This window comes from Sabethes cyaneus, chromosome 2, assembly GCF_943734655.1.
Source record: "Sabethes cyaneus chromosome 2, idSabCyanKW18_F2, whole genome shotgun sequence".
NCBI classification, from domain to species: domain Eukaryota; kingdom Metazoa; phylum Arthropoda; class Insecta; order Diptera; family Culicidae; genus Sabethes; species Sabethes cyaneus.
Window position 1 is genome coordinate 47,790,011 of NC_071354.1, and position 18,632 is coordinate 47,808,642.

Here is an 18,632-nt window from a genome sequence, read left to right on the forward strand (position 1 = left end):
ATTTCTCTCGAACGGTAGCCGGCCGGAGCACACGGGAGGCGGCTCGGCTGGTAGGTACCAGTCAGTCAGTCAGTGCGCGCTCGCTCGCTACTAGTGCGAATGTGTGTTTCTAGTGATTAATAATTATTGGAATTTTGAGAAGAAAAATAGCTTTGCGGTGTGCCGCCGGTGGCAACATTGTCCGGTGATGCGGTTGCCCCTTGCACAATAATGGTCGCGTGATCGCACCGGAATGGAATCCGGTTCTGGAGAGTACCTACCGATAGGCGATGTGGCGAATGGAGTTTTACGCTTAAGAGCGCCGACCAACCGACCGCCGCACGCCGCCCGCCGGTAGATTGGTGGTTCAATAATAATATTAAATTCGATACATGTATTATATATGCATGCTAGTGGATGATAATTTTATATCTAACAAAGCTTGCAATCTCATTTTTACTGATGTAAATCATGTTTGAACACGAACGATTTATAGTTCAGTCGTATAGCAAATGAAAAACAAGTTTTAAATTTCTGATTCAATTTCACACAATTCTGCTCTGTCAGGTCAACAATTTCGAACTTAAGATAATTAACTGCGAATTGCTAAATTTTTAGTACAATTTACGAATTAATCACGAATCAGTTAAAAAGTTGATAGAAAATTTCCCTTAATTCTACTACAACTAAGTTGTAGACTTTCTTCTATGTTTTCTGTGGCAACAGAACGGATTAAATGTTCGGCAATACATCACATTTGTCGTTACGGATGGCCAGCTGCATATGACATGGGACGATTTTGGTTTTCCTGTTATCAGAAGCGGCATTGCCTGCCAATTCCGAAAATTCAGCGGTCAAATCACTGCTGCTAGGTTGCTGCTAGGGCTCGCGTAATTTTCCTTTCACAGCAAATGATGAATACGGCCTAGCCAGAAACAGCAGACCAACACGACTTGGACGGCATTTTGCGATTCCTTTAATTTGATTTCCTTTTTCAGACATCTTGCAAAAATTAACAATGAAATATCTCTTGTTCTCATGATGTTCTCGCATGAAACTGATTTACTCAGTCGATTAGAAGGTTCAATTACGTAACTTATAGAATGACAGAATATGAAAAATAGGACGAACGTCGTAAATATACTTTGTCCAAATAAAACACGGCCTACTGCTCGGCAGAGTTATCAGTTTATTGGAAGCAAGCAGACGCGAAAGTACCGTCGGTCGGCGTCAGCGGAAAAGTCTTCAATAGGATTGGCAAAGTGTATCAGCTAAGGAACAAGAAGAAAAAGGCGCACAAAGTTGCTCAGATTTCTCGACTGGTTCATTACTGACTCATGATTTTCACATCTAGCACTAGTTTCCAGGGAAAACTAGTTTCGTTTGACTGAATCGTACGCCGCCTTAAAGTCCACAAACAGATGATGAGTGTGTAATGAGTGTGTTGTACTCCCGAAACTTGTCTAATAATCTTGATTTTTTTAACTTTTTGTGTGACTTTTCAGTCTGTTATGGAAATCCGAACAGTTTTTTAATTCATGTCTATTAACCGACGCGGGGCAACCATCCGTCGTGGCACGAGCCTCATGAAAGCCAGTTTGGTACTCGCCGGCGAAGGACTCCGCTAGCGGTCTCAGTGTACAGAACAGGTTAGGGGAGAGCACCCCATAGGCAGAATTGAGCAATAGGTCAAATGAGGCCCTCCAACCACTCCTCCGGTATTTATTCTTCTTCTTAGATCCTAACAATCATCCGGTGGATTGCTTCGTACAGCCGCTTGCGCCCCCCAAGCCGAGAAGTTACCGAGATACCGTTTTTCCCAGCAACCTTACGATTATTCAGTTTACTGATTGCCCTGATTGTTCTTATCAGGAATTTATCTATATAGTAGGGCGGGGCATAAGTACGATGTTTGAAGTTGTTATCAGTTTTCGTGAGATATAAAGAAGGACAACAATGAAATATATTTTATAGTGATTCAACTGTACATCATCTGGAACAATAGTGTTATTGGAAATAAAAGCTTCATTTCTCTGATCAAGTGCCGATTCGTTACCGTGGGGTAAAAGTGCGAAGCTCGAATCCATGAAATTAGCACAGCAGTAGCTAACAAAACCATATTATCTTCAATCTGCGGTAAGTTTTGGTAAAAAATATTCTCAATTTGCACCTTTCCTATTTTGCGCTGGTATGTTACAGCCTCCGTCAAATCGAAACTTTTCCAAATGTTCGTTTTATATTTCATCAGCGGAAAAACATTGTTTTCCTTCGGCCAACATCTTTTGAACACACACTTTTCTGCAGATCTTACATTTATAGTATCTGTAATACCCAAGCTTTGGGCACTACCCAAAGCTGTATATAATTAGCTATACATTTTTGCCTCGTCCATGAATCGCACTTTTGCCCCGTCCGTGAATCGCACTTTTACCCTACTAGACGCTTGACGGGGTTTGATTAAATTATGGAAAAGCGAAATGTATTTTGCAAATTCTTTTCAGCGTATTTTCAAAACAGACATGTGAGTGATGTAAAACGCTGCTACAAATTTTCAACAAGCAATATCCTCCTGTTGATATCATATTTGCCGTATAACGAAAAATTACATCAAAACCGTCCTAAAATAACATTTTCACTCAGCAACTATGTTTCGTAAGCAACCAAAGTTTACGTTAGATTCAAGCTGTCAAAGCAGTCACCCATTCATGCAAATGTAGTCAATTTTCTCAAATTCTGCACGGATAAATCACTGAATCGCACTTTTACCCCCGTCGCACTTTTACCCCTCCTTACTCTATCTATAAAAATGAATTTCGGTCTGTCTGTCGGTATGTTCCTTATAGAATCGAAAACTACTGAACCAATCGGCGTGAAAACTTGCATGTAGGGGAAGGTTCTTATAATAGTTAGAGATCCCTCCTCCTTCTAACAGGCGGGGGGGGGGGGGCTTCCATACAAATGAAATACAACTTTTTGCATAACTAGAGAAATAATCAAGCAATTGGAACCTAATTTGACACGCGGGTGTTTTAGGAGGCAAGAATTGTTTCTATGGTGAATTGAGACCCCTCTCCTCTTTAGAAAGGGAATTATGACCTCTCTCCCCTTTAAGGGGGGGGGGGGTCTTCCATGCAATTGCAATATAAATTTCCTCTTATCTCGAAAACTAATCAAGCAAATGGAACCAAATTTGGCATGTGCGAGAGTGCGGCAAGAACTTTTTCTATGATAAATTAGGACACCTCCCCCGTTTTAGAGGGGGGGCTCCCATACTAATGAACTATAAATTTTCTCACGACTCGAGAACTAATCAAGCAAATGGAACCAAATTTGGCATGTGGGAGTTTTCGAAGGCAAGATTTCTTTTTTGATGAATTAGGACCCCTCTCCCTTTCAAGAGGGGGGGCTCCCATATAAATGAAATACAAATTTCATCTTGTCTCGAGAACTTTTCAAGCAATTGGATCTAAATTTAGCATGTGGGTGTTTTTGGAGGCAAGAAATTTTTCTATGGTTAATTGAGACCCCTTTCCTTTTTAGGAATGGAATTATGACCTCTCTCCCCTTTAATAGGGGGGCTTCCATGCAAATGAAATACAAATTTCCTCTTATCTCGAGAACTAATCAAGCAAATGGAACCAAATTTGGCATGTGGGGATTTTCTTAGGCAAAAGTTTTTTCTATGATGAATTAGGACCCCTCCCCTGTTTAGGATGGTGAGCTCCCATACAAATGAAATACAAATTTTTTTATAACTCGAGAACTAATGAAACAAATGGATCCAAATTTGGCATGTAAGGGTTTTCGGAGGTAAGATTTTTTTTGAAGAATTAGGACCCCTCCCCTGTTTACGAAGGGGGGCTCCCATACAAATGACATACAAATTTCCTCATAACTTGAGAGCTAATCAACTCAGAAACTTACGAAATGTGAGATTGTGACAAAGATCATTCGAGATTCATTATGTATGAACAACACAGTTAAATTTGTGGCAATACGAAGTTGGTCGGGTCAGTTAGTTATATATAAAAAAAACTTTTCGCGATTAAACTCTACTATAAATTTTATTCACGACAGATACATATTTCGCCCACGACTTGCAGGCATCATCAGTGTCTGTTTTCGGAATAAACTATAACTTGAAATTGAACTTTGAGCATCGAGGAGTTTAATCGACATTAAACCGTGTTGCAAAATTACAGATCACAGCTTTCAAATACAAAAATTTATTCGATAAATGAAGAAAACAGTTTTCCATCCCAAGTAACAATGGTAGTTATATTACGGGATTTGTCTTATATGGAGGTGAAAATTGCCTTGTACCGAGGTTGTTTTATAATCTTATATCGAGGTATCTCAGTAAAATGCCGGAGATGACTTAGCCGCTTACATATGATAAACGACGCGGTTAGTTCGAGAAAGACATGTATCAAAGTTGTCTACACAAATTGTTTAAAAGGAACACATTTTTATCAGGAACTGACCAAAAGGGTAAGCAACAATTGGTGATAGTTGGGCATAGTTTCGTTATATTGTACTATTTTCTCTAAAGGGGGAGGGTGTACTATACAACATTTAGTGGACACCATTGTAACACGACAACAACTAAAATTGAGCTCATAGGACAAATGAGTGACAATATATTATGTTGTTTCGGTTTAAGCGCTAATCATGCACTTTTTTCTGAAAATTTAAGGCTTTTGAACCGCTGAACCGAATGCTGAGTTACATTTTAATGAGCTTTTTGGAAAAACTATGATATAGTGAGCTTTTTGGAAATCTTTACAAAAGTCATTGTATTCTAATGGTACGGCAATGGTAAACGGAAAGAGCGAGGGGTTCCATCGATAATATCGCATGGGACCAGGGCCTGGCATCGTCGAAACAAATAAATGAAACTGACTTTCTCTTACCTTCGCTTCATACATGAAGTGACTTGCTTTATTAGTTGAAATGAACGTTTCAAGCAAGCTTTAGTTGAAGTTGGTTGCTGTTTCAATTGACGACGGCAGAAAGTCAGGCACGATTTGTCGACATTGACAAGGTTAACTTTAATATGCGTTGCATTGTAGGAATTGTTACTCAAATTCAATTCATCTGCACTCATAGTTGCTGGCCTTCTTCTGAATATTTGATAGAAAAGTACAAATGAAAAGTTGAAACCGATAGTCATGACGAAGTGAAACCCGTTTCGCTGACGCTGACTGAACCAAGTTTGAAACTGAAACGGTGCTGCTTCTGTAGAAGCCGAAGCTTCACTGCTTCATTGTTGAGTGACGCTATGCAATTGAAGGTGCCGTTGTCGGGCCCTGCATGGGACAAATACAAGGAGCTCTAATGGTACAATTTACCACTTATTTGCAAATCATTTCTCCAATGTCTTTAAGACTGACACAGTTGCTTCATGAATAATCGATGATGCTCTCTGAAATGTACCCGAAGGAATACTTGAGATGCAATATAGGTTATGGCACTAGTTCTTCAGCATACTTCTATTTTAGGTCAATCATCTGTTTTCCACATTCAGGTGGGAAAAACTATCGCTACCAATACAAACCTCATTATACGTATGATCGAAGCTACTGGAGACTTTCGTAAATAAGCTTCTATTTCATAAAGTAAAGCGCCATATATCTTGTGACCAGTATGGATTTTTTTCTAGAACTGTCGACTACCACAAATCTTACAGAGTTCATATCATACTGCAACCAAAACATGGAAAACGGCACTCAAATAGATACTTTTTACACAGACCTAGAAGAGGCGGCCTTCGACCGTGGTTTGCTTTTGGCCAAAGTAAAGCGGATGCGTGCGGGGCCGACTTTTGTGGACTGGCTGAGGTCTTTCTGTGAGACTGGGCCGCGCACTTTCGAATCAATCTAGTAATTGTTCTAGTATCCCGCAAGGGAGTAATCTTGGACCTTTGCTTTTTCCACTATTCTTCAATGATGCATGCGCAGTGATATCTCGTCGATTGGTGCATAACAAAAGAGCAGTGTGCGTAAATGCTCGGTAATTTCTTGCAACCGCATAAAGAGCCTGATTCAGTGGAACTACATTATCGATGGCGAATCACTGGATAGAGTCTCTGTCATTAAAGACCTTGGTGTGTCCCCTGGACGAGAAGTTCTCGTCCCGTGAACATAATGGCGAAGAACAATAAAAATTTGAAATTGATCTTACGAGTCATCAATTTTCGGGAATTTTGGGATCCATAATGCCTACGTGTTCCTTTCTACTCTTTCGTGCGATCCGTCATTGAAGTAGCAGTTGTGGTGTAGAGCCCTTATACAACATACAATCTACCTCCGCATCAACACCGTTGTTGGTTGTCGAATATGGCCACATTGAAAGGGTTCTCTTTAGTAGAAAAGGGTGTAGTCGACGAATTGGATTGCCCCGCCATCCTGACTCAAATCAACATCATCAACATCAATCAACCCTCCTACGAAATAGAGAGTTTCTTCGACCGGACTTCAAACGCACCGAATATGGCCAGAATGAACCCATTAGTTGTTATGTGTTTTTTCCTTAACGGTGTATACAATCATTTTGATTTCTATGTTTCGTGTAGTAATTTCAAGCAACAACTGCCTGCTCTCGAGAGCTTTTAGTTAAGTTATTTAGTTAATGTTTTATTCCTGTAAATAACCGCGCCATATATGAATATATGAACAAATAAATATACGCGAGTAGCGAGTGTTAAAATAGTCGAATAGCCAGAAAAACAAGGTCTCATTATCGTACAGTTCTTTGAGGAAACAACAATACGACAGAAAAATTTGCACGCTTTAGTTATCTTCGAGAAGCAGGTAAGATAGCCTGTTTGATTACACATGATAAAACTAACTGTCCGTCCGCGTGCGCCGCCTCGCAACTAATTGAGAGCGAATCGGAGATTCGTAATTTTCTATAATTTTCACGAAAAAAAATTTTTTTTTGTGATAAATCAGATTCACTGTAACGTAGATAACCGGAATGTATGACCAAAACGCTGATGGCGCCACTGACATCTGTACATCGTTGTTTCACACATAATCCCAAGTAACATTGAAGGTTTTATTACTTCTTTATAATGGTTATCGGGACCTAAATTAGCCATAAATGCCGTTATAAGAGTACAATAGAACTGAAATTGTTATTTGGGATTTCAAATAACATGTATGCCAAGTTTTGTCAAGAACTATCCAGGCCTTCCGAATTTAAGGCCGTGCAAATAAGCATAGGAACTTGTCTTATTAAGGCTCATTGAGATAATGTTCAAAAGTTAAGAATTGTTAGAACAAAGTCTAAGGGAAAAACTGTTGGTTTTTGGAACCACTCAGAAGCGCGTGCCAAATTTAAAAAAAGACATGTCTTAAATGTTCTGAAACGAAAGAAATATGCAAATTGTAAACAAAATTGGGTAAAATGATGAACCAAGTGATGTCTGTCAGCTGTGCTTTGCGTAACTGTATTTTGGGTCGTTTGTTCTACTATCTTGATTTTAGTTGTTCACGTGCTACAATGTTGTCCACTAAATGTTGCATATTACACCATCCCCCTTTAGATAGAATAATACAATATAACGAAACTTTTCCCAACTATCTTCAATTGAATGAAGTTTTTAGAGCGTCTTAGTGTAATAAGTAGATTGAAGTTAAAGAAAATAGCTCGAATAATTTTCTTTACTTTCAATCTATCTCCAATTGTTTTTTACCATTCTAGTTCTATGGTTTTATCGAACCAACCGTGTCGTTTATCACATGTAAGCAGCCAAATCCTCTCCTGTACGTTAGTGACATCTGTGTTTGGGTAGAAAAAAATCCTACCTTGGTTATATATCCCGAATTGGGGACGTTCTACAATGCTTCAAATTTATTGTTGGTTTATTTTTAAGACGAAATCCCAAACTAACTGAAGAGAAACAGAACAATGGAAAACTAGCTGGTGCGATTGCTAAGAAACCAAACCTAATTATTTCTCAGAAATCGAATTCGGAGCAAATAAACCGTACGTACAAGATTTAATTTGGAAGACTCGAACTCTCCTCCGGGCCCCGGCAAAGGTACGACGACACACCGGTACACCGGTGTGTTCAAAAATGCATAGAATTTTATATGAAGACATCGAATGAAGTGCGGAATTCACGCTTCTTGGTACGGATGGAACAATAATTTCAAATTATTAATAAATTGCCGTATCTTGTTGTGTAGGTATGTGTACCTACTCACTGTGGTAAGGCGGCCGCCTACATTTACGGGAAAAAAGCTTTTAATGTTATTGAGAAATGAAAGGCACCTTACAAAGACGACCCTTTTTTCCCGGGGTGGGATGGGAGTCGGTTATTGGTGAGAAACCATTCACATTTTACGATTATTACTTATTGCGACCTGGCTGGCTAGTACTGCACTACAGCACTAGCTTGACTCTGTACGAAACAGTGCTATTTCGTGATATCCTTGCTTGGTGAATAGTGAAGCAACACTTTCCGATGATTAAAATTGCTTTTGTTCTTACGCCAGATTGTGCTCTGCTGGCTGGGCTGGCAGCACTACCGAACTTCGCAACCAGACTTTAATTCGCTCGATCATGGGGGAGAATAATGGTAATAACCCACCCAGTACTCCTCAGCGAAGCTTCGCTTTAATTTTCTACGTTGTACGAAATTGTTTTAAACGTGCCCTTTTCTTCGGCGATATCAATAAGGTCTATTTTCGGGCAGGCTGCGTAATAATTATCCCGTAAATGGGAGCTTCTGTTGCCGAAAAATATTCTAATCAATTCCAACATTTCGTCGTCCCTCAGTTTCGAATGAACCGAAGCGATGCTCTCGCTCCGTCTGTTTGCTTGCCGTACAGAATCGATACCGAGCTCATCCTAGAATCCGGTAAAAACTCGATATGCTTCGTTCCCCCACTGTCTGCTAGCGCGTTTCCTTCGCCGGGCTGTGCTATAAAGCATGCAGAAGTGGACCAGAGCCTCCCCGCCGGAGCACAGCGCGCACCGGTTCGAGCAATAAACGTGAAATATAAGGGTCTCGAAAGCCATTAAAACTTCCCTGACACTGACGGTGCGTTTGTACACAGGTTTTGCACACATTCCAGAATCGGGTTCCGGTGAAGCCTATTTCGTCGTACCGAGGCCGAAGCCGAGTCCGCGTCGCACTGTTGTTATATCCCGGCTCTTATCCGGAGGAGAGCAGCTCGTTCTCGATGCTGCTGGCTTGCTGGCTGGCTGGCTGGTTGGCTGGTGCGCGCTGATCGGTTTGTCGATTTATGCCTCGAGTGGGCGTGCATGTGCCACCGTTGTGGCGTAAGACAATTTTCCGGTTGCGTGTCGTCTGAGCAAACACGGAATTCTCCTATCTGCGGTTGGCTCGCAGTGCACACACAGGCAGGCCACAGGCCTGGTTATGTATTTAGATAAATTTACTCCCCAGCGATAGAGTGCAAATGATTTTCTGTGTAACATGGCAAAATGGTTACATGTTTTCGATAATTTAATCATCGGATTCCTGGGGTTTATTTTTCTAGATCGATACTGAATCCGGTCAATGTCGCACCAGCCGAGAATTTCAATAGATTATTCAGCTCGCGTTTACAGTTCCTTTGACTCGAGGCAGACAGACTGTACCTTTGCTTACACCAAAGCTCTTGAAATCTATCCGACAGTCGCGCTACATCGTGAGTATTCACCACACTTTCAGAGGCATAAGCATTCGTGAGCTGTTTGTTGGGGTATTGCGAAATGCTTTGATAATAATAGCTTTTGCAACATGCAAAGCTATGACATTCCAACGCATTCAAATGCCAATTAAGTTTAATTATGCGATTAGCGGTCAAGTGCGGAAAACAGTCGACAACGTGTGCAAGTGATCTTCGCATATTCACGATATAAGCTTCGTTCAAAGAGAAATCGAAATCTAGTATGCTAGTAGGTAACTAATACAGAGTCAATGAACGAACGATTTTAAAAAAATAATAATATAATACAAATGCGTGAGCTTATAATTTTAAGTTTAAATAAAAATAATTCGTGAAATACATACGGCATACGGACGTTAGGCATACGTACGATAGGCATACGTACGATAGGCATACGGACATTAGGCATAATGGATGTTAGGCATAACGGACGATAGGCATAATGGATGATAGGCATAATGGACTATAGGCGTAATTTTAAAAAATATCGCTTTCCTACGAATATGCACTTGAATCAATCATCACAATATAACACACTAGTGCGTCACAATATAATAAGAACCGGAGCCACCCATTCAACATAAAGTCATTTAGCATAATGCTGCTTGGCATTATGTCGTTTGCCATAGAAACATCTGTTATCACGATAACTGGCAACTCGGGACGCTGTTCGAAACAATAAGGCCTGCAGTCGTCGAGCACTTTATATAGAATCCATTATACAATTGATTAGTACACCGGTTGGTAGTGAAGTAGTGCATTTAGTTGATTGCAGTAATAATTAGAAACTATTTTCAGTTTTCTTTACTTAAAACGAGATTTAAACGTAATTTAGAATAATTATTACACATGAAATTATATACTTAATGATTATATATCTAAACAGATTGATTATAAAATCCACATAAGAAAAATAGTTGTTTCGACACACGTGTGTATGGCTCACTGATTTGTAAGTGATTATGTACAATTATTCTGCAGATCTACAATTTATTATATTATTTTATAGCTTTGAAGCTTTTCGCTTAAAAATTAAACTGCTATCAAACATCAGTGCCAGCTTTTCTGTGATCCGAAACAACAACATCCATGAGACCATTTGGCAGTAAAACATACGGCATAACTACATTTTGATAGAATTCCGTGAAAAATGTTTTACGACTCTTCACAGACGATTCAAACGAGATGGGCACAAGCCGCAAGGGTTACCAGCGAGCCTTCATCGAAAGGAACGGCCACTGCGGAGGCGCCCCCCCCACAGAGATCTAGGTCTAGATTTATTCGCTTTTCTAGGTGTACCGACTTTTGTTAGCTTTCCCTACCCCTCGCATCGACTCACCGAGTTGGTATCGAATGGTAGAATAACAAATAACCGAAATTCAAATGGCCGAACAACTGCCACCGAAGGTCGAAATTGTATTTGGCCGTATTATGAAGGGCAAACCCTTATTTGACCGAATCATAAAAGGTCGAAACACGAAAGGTCAAGCCCCTACTTGACTAAACCTCATCGCAAACTTTTATTTAGAAAAATATCAAATGAAGGAAAAATAGCAGTTCGTAAAACACTGGCACCTTAATCTAAGAACAACAAAACGAACACATTCTGTACCTTATGTTTTATTTTGGTAATTATTTGTAGTACAAACAGTTTCTTTCTCTTAGGCGCAAATATGTTACGCTCATTTTAATCCATCAAACCCCACACATTTTCTAGCAGAGATAAAAAGCTGGAACTCTCAGGAAAGTTTCGTTTTGGATCAACTAAGAAAAAACCGCAGAGATGTATTTTTAATTTTGTCCCTATGTCCCGCAACGGTACGCCGAAAAAATGCAAACGTATGGATTTACAGAGTGTGGGGGGTGGTATGCACTATATCATTATATATTTAGATAATTGCTGCCTATTGCAGGAAGAACTGCCACTGTCACTTGAATAAGAAGCATTCGAATTCGGACTATAAAACTGGAATGCACCCTACAGGTTTCCTTCAGTTTAATAAATTTTGCATGACGATAGCCATAGGCATGCGGTACAAACTGAGCATAAAGCAAGTGATGTATTTGCCATGTTTGGAGACAAAATTTTATAGATAAGTACATCAAATATTTGAACTAGCTCGAAATTTCTTAGAAAAACTCAAATAACTCAGCTCTGGCACGGATGTTTGAAGCAAAATTTTGCCATAGGCATGCGGCACAAACTGAACATAAAGCCAGTGGCATTATGTTTCTACATCTGACAACCTTTCTTGAATCACCAGACTTAACTTGAATGTACAATTCTTTTGTTATTAAATTACTGAATTAGTCGCATACAATATTTAATCTGTAAAATAAGTCAATACTGTCTTAACTTTTTAACGCTTTACAGCATTCTCGTACATGAGATATCACACAAGTGATTAAGTACATATTCAATAATATCAAGATAAAAAACATCTCAGTGAATTATGTGTTGAGAATTCCTTTTGGTATATCTGGAAGTGATCAAGATCTCCATTTATTTCTCCACATAAAGAGCCTCAATATTGTACGATAAAGGCAAACATTATTTATAATGCAAACTTGTCATTAAAATGCTTTTGAGTATCACTAATGGAACTAATTGAAGTCTGAAAATTTCAAAATAAATGTTAGTCAAATATATTCTGCATTGATTTTTGCCTGGCTTAGAAGCTTAGTATGCTTCCCAGATCACTAGTAGACTTGCACTTAGGCAAAAGCCCTATACCCACCGTTTCAGCAGGTCAACAGTCGCGAATATTTTCGATGTGATTCGTCCCTTCGTGATTCGGCCATATGTGTTTCGGTAATTTGTGGGTCATTTGTGTTTCAGTCTCTCGTATGTATACTGACTCATACCATATGCAATACACTTTTAAACTGAGTTGATTAGACCACTTACAAGCTAACGGCAAATTCCCTAACGTCCGTTATGCCTTCCGCACGTCCATTTCCTATCACCCGTGTAGATCTACCACTATAGATCTAAGTGCAGTAGTCTCGTATCCTATAAAGAAAAACTTTGTCCATCATGCCTACCGTCCATTATGCCTAACACCCATTAAGCCTATCGTCCATTATGCCTAACGTCAATTATACCTAACGTATAATGGACTTTAGGAATAATTGACGTCTATTATGCCTATCGTCCGTATGCCTAATGGGGTACACTGAACACTCATTCCAGCTCAACTAGCAAAACGGTTTCACTCGACTATTTTTAATTGAAGAGAATCCAGCGCAATCTCAAGGTGAAACCAAAAACGTTCTGGAAGTATGTTAGCGATCAGCGCAAGGAATCGGGCCTTTCATCAACTGTGATCCTCAATGGACAGGTTGCTTCGGAGCCCTACTATGTCTGCCAGCTCTTTGCCGATAAATTCGCCAGAACCTTTTGCCACAAAATCATCCCGGACGACCAAATCTCCCAAGCTGCTAGCAATGTTCCACTAGTGACTGTGAATACTCTGTGTACGCTCAACGTCGACGAAGAAATGATCTCTCGAGCCGCATCAACGTTAAAATCGTCGACTAAATCCGGCCCAGATGGTATTCCTGTTACCTGTTAATCCCTCTCCGAATCGTGTTTGGTCTATCAATCACAAGCGGGGTATTTCCGCTTGCATGGAAAACCGCCCAAATGTTCCCTGTGTATAAAAAAAAGGGATCGGAAAGATGTCAACAACTACCGAGGAATTTTGTCATTGTGTGCCATTTCCAAGTTATTTGAGTTTGTAGTCATGACCCCGCTGCTGTCGCACTGTAAGCATTACTTGAGTGATGACCAACATGGATTCCTCGCAGGCAGATCAACCACTACGAACCCCCTTTGTCTCACAGCATATGTTGCCGAAAGTCTAGCGGATTGTGCTCAAACGGATGTAATTTATACTGATTTGTCTGCGGCGTTTGACATTCAAATTCGTGCTTAAAGTTGCAGTTTATAAAACAGGGCGGTTTCCCTTTTATCAAATTGTCGGAAGGCTCTGGTTAAAACATAGCCCGCTAGTAGACCAACCTCGTGTTTTTAGTCTTGACCTTAAAATGCGGCCAAGCATATATATTGATATTTTTTAAAACGGTGGTTCCACAGCTGATGAAGGGACGGCTGGGAAAAATAATGAAAATTTTTTTGGAATGGAGGGGAAAGAGCGGAAAGGTAAGGGGGGGTGGTATTGGTGGCTACGCTTAACAAGTAGTCGTTGTGACTCCTACCTTTTGTTTAATGCTGGAAGGTGCATGGGTCGAATCCAGCTATAATCTGAGATTATAACCGGATTCGAACCTACAACACCCGCCAGAGCATTGGACCCATGTACCTTTGAACCACAGAGGCGCTGGACAAAAGGAGACTTAACAACCCCCTTATTAAGGTAGCGACGTATCTGCTTAGGTTATTTATAGACACAAATTGTGCCTCTTCCTCCGTCTACTATAGAAACCACCGACCGAGAAGTTTAAATCTGACTTGTTTTTACTGGCAGGACGACGACACTATGCACCTGTTAACCGTAGCTACCAATAACCCCCCCCTCTCACCTTTCCGCTCTTCACAACCATTCCAGAAAAATTTCAGTATTTCCCCCTACCGTCCCTTCATAAATTGTAGAACCACCGGTTCAAAAAATATTGATAACCCGCTAGCAGATCCTTCTTCATGTAAATATGTCAAGAAGGAGCGAATGAGAAATACGAAAACCTTAACGAACTTTAGCGATATAGGGTCTGTTGCTGCATCGTCGTAATCGCCTATTCCCGTCCTATCCAACACAAATTATTAAAAATATTTATCATATGCGATCAATCAAAGTGAGCTGAGATCTATTTGAAAGCTTTTTATTCATTAAAGAATTCCTAGCAGCCAAATTTCCAACGTTTTTTCGTGCGACGAAGAAGAAATTGTCGACTCGTTAATAATCGTTTCAGTTTCCGTCATTCATAAAATGAAAATAACCCACGCAACGCATTGTCGTTATTCTGCAGCCAGGAAAACTTGCTCGACCTGCAGAAAATTTTGCAGAATAACATTTGTCATGCCATCCTACACAAATAGCGCTAGCTTCGTAAACATTATTGTGATTTTTAGTTCGGACGATGAAAAATTTTGACGAACGGATTTCAAAACGGTACGACGAATTTAAGATATAAAGTCAGTTGCGTAATTTCAATAAAATGCTTTAATAATCGCTTTTTAAAGAATTCAAAGGGCACGGATCGGAAGGTCAGTGTGTTTGAGTCAAATCAGCAGCAGAACTTTTGGAGTATTCTTTAAATCCACCTAAGAAATGATGAAAATTAGAGTGGCTTTCCTTACTACGACGGGAATTAGAAATAAACCCTACGTACATATTTACATCGTTTTCGCATCGCAACTCTCAATGTATGCGTGTTGTGAAATAGTTGAACCATTTTACCCATTTACATAGGTACGCATAGGCCTTCCATGGAATATGCTGCATAGACAGCTCTAGACAATAGATGACACCGAGGCGGATGAGCGGGAATTCGTCATACAAATGCTACACTTCGTCCTATACAGCATTTTTATCATGGACAGATAGCAATTGTTTACAAAAATCTAAATATGTGGTCGTTGAACCGTTTGCACGAGCTGATAGCTGTATTTCACAAAAAACATGGAAATAATTTTGATCTCAGCTCAAAATTTCAAGTAGCTACTCCAAAAAGAATCAGCAGATTCTTTTTTTTTTTGGATTGGGAGGAGAAGTAGGTTCGAATCCCGTTATAATTGACAACGATTATAGCTTGTTTCGATCCACGGATCCCCCAGCTTGCGTAAAAAGGAATGGTACATAACTTCTTAAGCGTGGGTTCAATGATCCTCCCTTATTTCGCTCAACTAACCTCGCATCGTAAGAAGGAAGCTGTGATGATAAAGCTTGTCATAAACTCTGCTAAAATGAAGTATATTGGTGGCTGACAAAGAATGGGCTCTTCAGGTGCTGGAACTGCGGTAGTGATTTGTTTATTTGTTTATTTTGGTACGAATTTGTTTATTTTGGTACATTAGTAAGCAACACATTAGAATTTTGATTTTACTATTTAACCCCACACGACACATTTTTAAATCATACTATCTCAACTATGAAAAACCATCAAAATTGAAAAACTCTCTGATTTTCTTAAACTTGTGTATTTGTTTCATTTTAGAATATATTAAACCCATATTTGTTACGTTTAGTTTTCCTTTGTGTGCTGCTAATCTTTTCTAAAACCTTTTCTAAAAATTCATAACTTTTGAACCACTGAACCGATTTCAGCTATTTTGCTAGTAAATAAAAGGTGTTTTATAAAGATTTTTTTGAAAAATGTTGCTTCAAAGTTTAATTTTTCTTACAGTTGCAAGAACGCGACAAATATTCATTTGTTTTGCGTTTTTATAACCGCTTAGTTGGTTTCGAGGTACGATGCTGGTCTAACAAGCAGCCAATCGTTGTATGTTCGAATCTCGGATAGGCGGTGCTGCTAGATAGAATCTGTAAGATGGTTGTACTAGTCCCGTAGCTGTCCTGTACTCTTACTAGCCGGCTGTGAAGTCTGTCGAAAAAGGAGGGTCAAGTCTTAGAAAGGACGTTTAACCCCAAGACTTTGCTTTTACGTTTTTATGGTTTGAGGACCAACGAGGCCTCCATTAGCTAGAATGCTGAGACCTTTTTACATAAAAAATTAGGATAACCTCTTAACAACTGTTAAAACAATAAAGTTGCGAACACGCAGTGGAGTCGCATGGTGTTTTATTTCCAAATACCAGAAAATGGACAGCTTCGGCAAAGAGGACCCTGGAATGACTGTTTCCGTAAAACTCAAGCATGGTTCAAGAGTCATGCATTTTTATAAGTAGTTAGACCTGAGCAAATTAGAAAATTTCTGTAGGAGTTGCCAAGAAAAATGAGTTTTGCTACATTATTCTCCCCAAGGAGGGAGGGTGTAGTAACAGACAATATTTCGACTTGGATAATATAAAAAATCCATCTTTTGGCATCAATTATTCAGTTATTGCTAAACCCACCAGTTGTATCTATAAATCATATTATTAATAAACCCCGAGCACTAACCTGTATTCCGTGTCCTCCCGGTCCCTGCTGGCTGATGTGCAGCTGCTGCGTTTGCTTCATCTGTAGCATGGTTGCATTGGGTGCCCCTGGCATCGGACCGCCACCACCCCGCGGCGGAACGCCATTATTGCCCGGCCCGTTCGCTCCGGGTCCGTTGCCTCCGGCACCACCCGTGCCCGTTCCAGTCGGACCATTTCCGCCACCGGCCGGACCGTTTCCGCCAGCACCTCCCGGTCCCGGTCCCGGTCCACGTGGCGGTATGTAACCCGGACCGTGCGGACTGCCATGGTTTGGCATTCCGGCACCAGCGCCAGCACCACCGACGGTTCCGCCTCCGGCTGGCGATCCATATGGCGAGTATTGTTGCTGCTGGTTTGGCTTGTTGAAGCCGCCCGGTCCGGGGCCCATTTTCGGACCAGGTCCTCCCATCTGCGGTGGCATTCGACCCAGCTGGGGTTTGAGATCAAATTCGCTCTGCGGGGAGTAGAGTTCCTGCTTGATGAGGTCTGCTCCCGGAAACGGAGGAACAGAACCTTTGTGGAATTGGTTGCCCACGGGATTGCCACCACCGGGACCAGCGGCTGGGTTGTTCATAAAGTCCTGGTTGGCAAACTGATTGAATTCTGAGTACGGTGGTCGTTGCGGGTTCGGTTGTGGACCTCGCGGAAATCCCATTCCCATGGCGCTTTTGTGCTGATGCTGCTCGGCCATGTGTTTGAGTGTTTGAGCGGCAGGGGATAGTTCAGACATTGGACCATTCTGGGGATTGCCGTATGGTCCACGTTTTGGACCAAGAGTACCGTCGTTGAATGCATTAGGGAATTGCTGATTTGCAGGACTGCCCCGTTTGATGCCCATATTGTCTAGCATTCCTGGACTTGGATGCTCTTGTTTTATGCAGGTTTCTTGCTTCACCTCGATCTGCTGCTGCTGTTGGGCGTGCATCTGCATCTGTGGAGGAGGCTGCTGCTGATGGTGCTGGTGCGGGTTTGGATGCTGCTGCTGTTGTTGCTGCTGCTGCTGCTGCGAGGGATGAGGCTGAGGGGGTGGCTGCTGAGTCGGTGGTTTCTCCTCAAAGTCCAGAAAGTCGGAATGGAAGTCGGACAGGTCTGAGATGAGATCTTTGAAGGTGTCGCTGCCGTCATTGGTGTCGTCACCAATGAAATCGGACAGTCCAGGGAAGTGCCCGTTAGCTGCGGCATCCTTCTCCAGCGCTGCCGACAGATCGGCGAACTCGTTCTCCGGTTCCTGCTTGAAGTCCACAATGTGGCCAAGGTCGTGCAGGTGTGGGGATGGCGCTGGATTGCCTCCATTGTTGCCCCCGGATGGACCACCGTTACCTCCTCCGCCTCCATTTCCTCCCGGACCAGGTCCCTGCTGGTTCTGCTGCTGTTGCTGCTGGGATGGACTGGGACCCTCGCTTTTGACGGACGCATTGGTCAAGGCTTTGACCGTTACGTTCGTACTGATTTGCTGCGGTTGGGAGTTGGCTGCCGACGTCGTAAACTCGAGTTGTTGAACGATTTCCACCGAAAATTTGGTCAAATTCTCGGAACCGTTGTGCTGGAGCTTGACCGGTGGTTCGTACGAGTCGGAGGCGGAATCGACGTCGTCTGCTGGTCTTTTTAGGAATTTTTGTTGCTGCAATGAGAGAACAAAAAAAAACAAGGTTTAAATTAGAGACAACTCTTCGCAACTGATCTAAGCACAATTTTGCAGTGATGGATCGTAACTTTGTGCACGACAAGATTTAATGCTACTCGTAATGATGACTGCCGTGGCGAGACGATCATCCTCCGTTTGTCTTTCAGTTCACGGCAATTGCGGACACAAAGAGTGCACCGCGCCGGTCAGAAGAGAAATCATTTATTTATTGCTAATGGAA

At 41.3% G+C, this 18,632-nt stretch overlaps 1 protein-coding gene across 1 annotated transcript in view; it reads right to left on the minus strand.

The window, feature by feature from the left end:
• The window catches only part of LOC128735368 (neurogenic protein mastermind), a gene marked incomplete at its 5' end in the record, with an annotated part of 74,998 nt that extends 56,589 nt beyond the window's left edge, over nt 1-18,409 (minus strand). The window contains one exon of the mRNA XM_053829856.1: nt 16,748-18,409. Coding sequence (XP_053685831.1) covers nt 16,748-18,409 — 1,662 coding nt within the window. The remainder of the gene's footprint in view (nt 1-16,747) is intronic.
• Nucleotides 18,410-18,632: the final 223 nt, after the last annotated feature.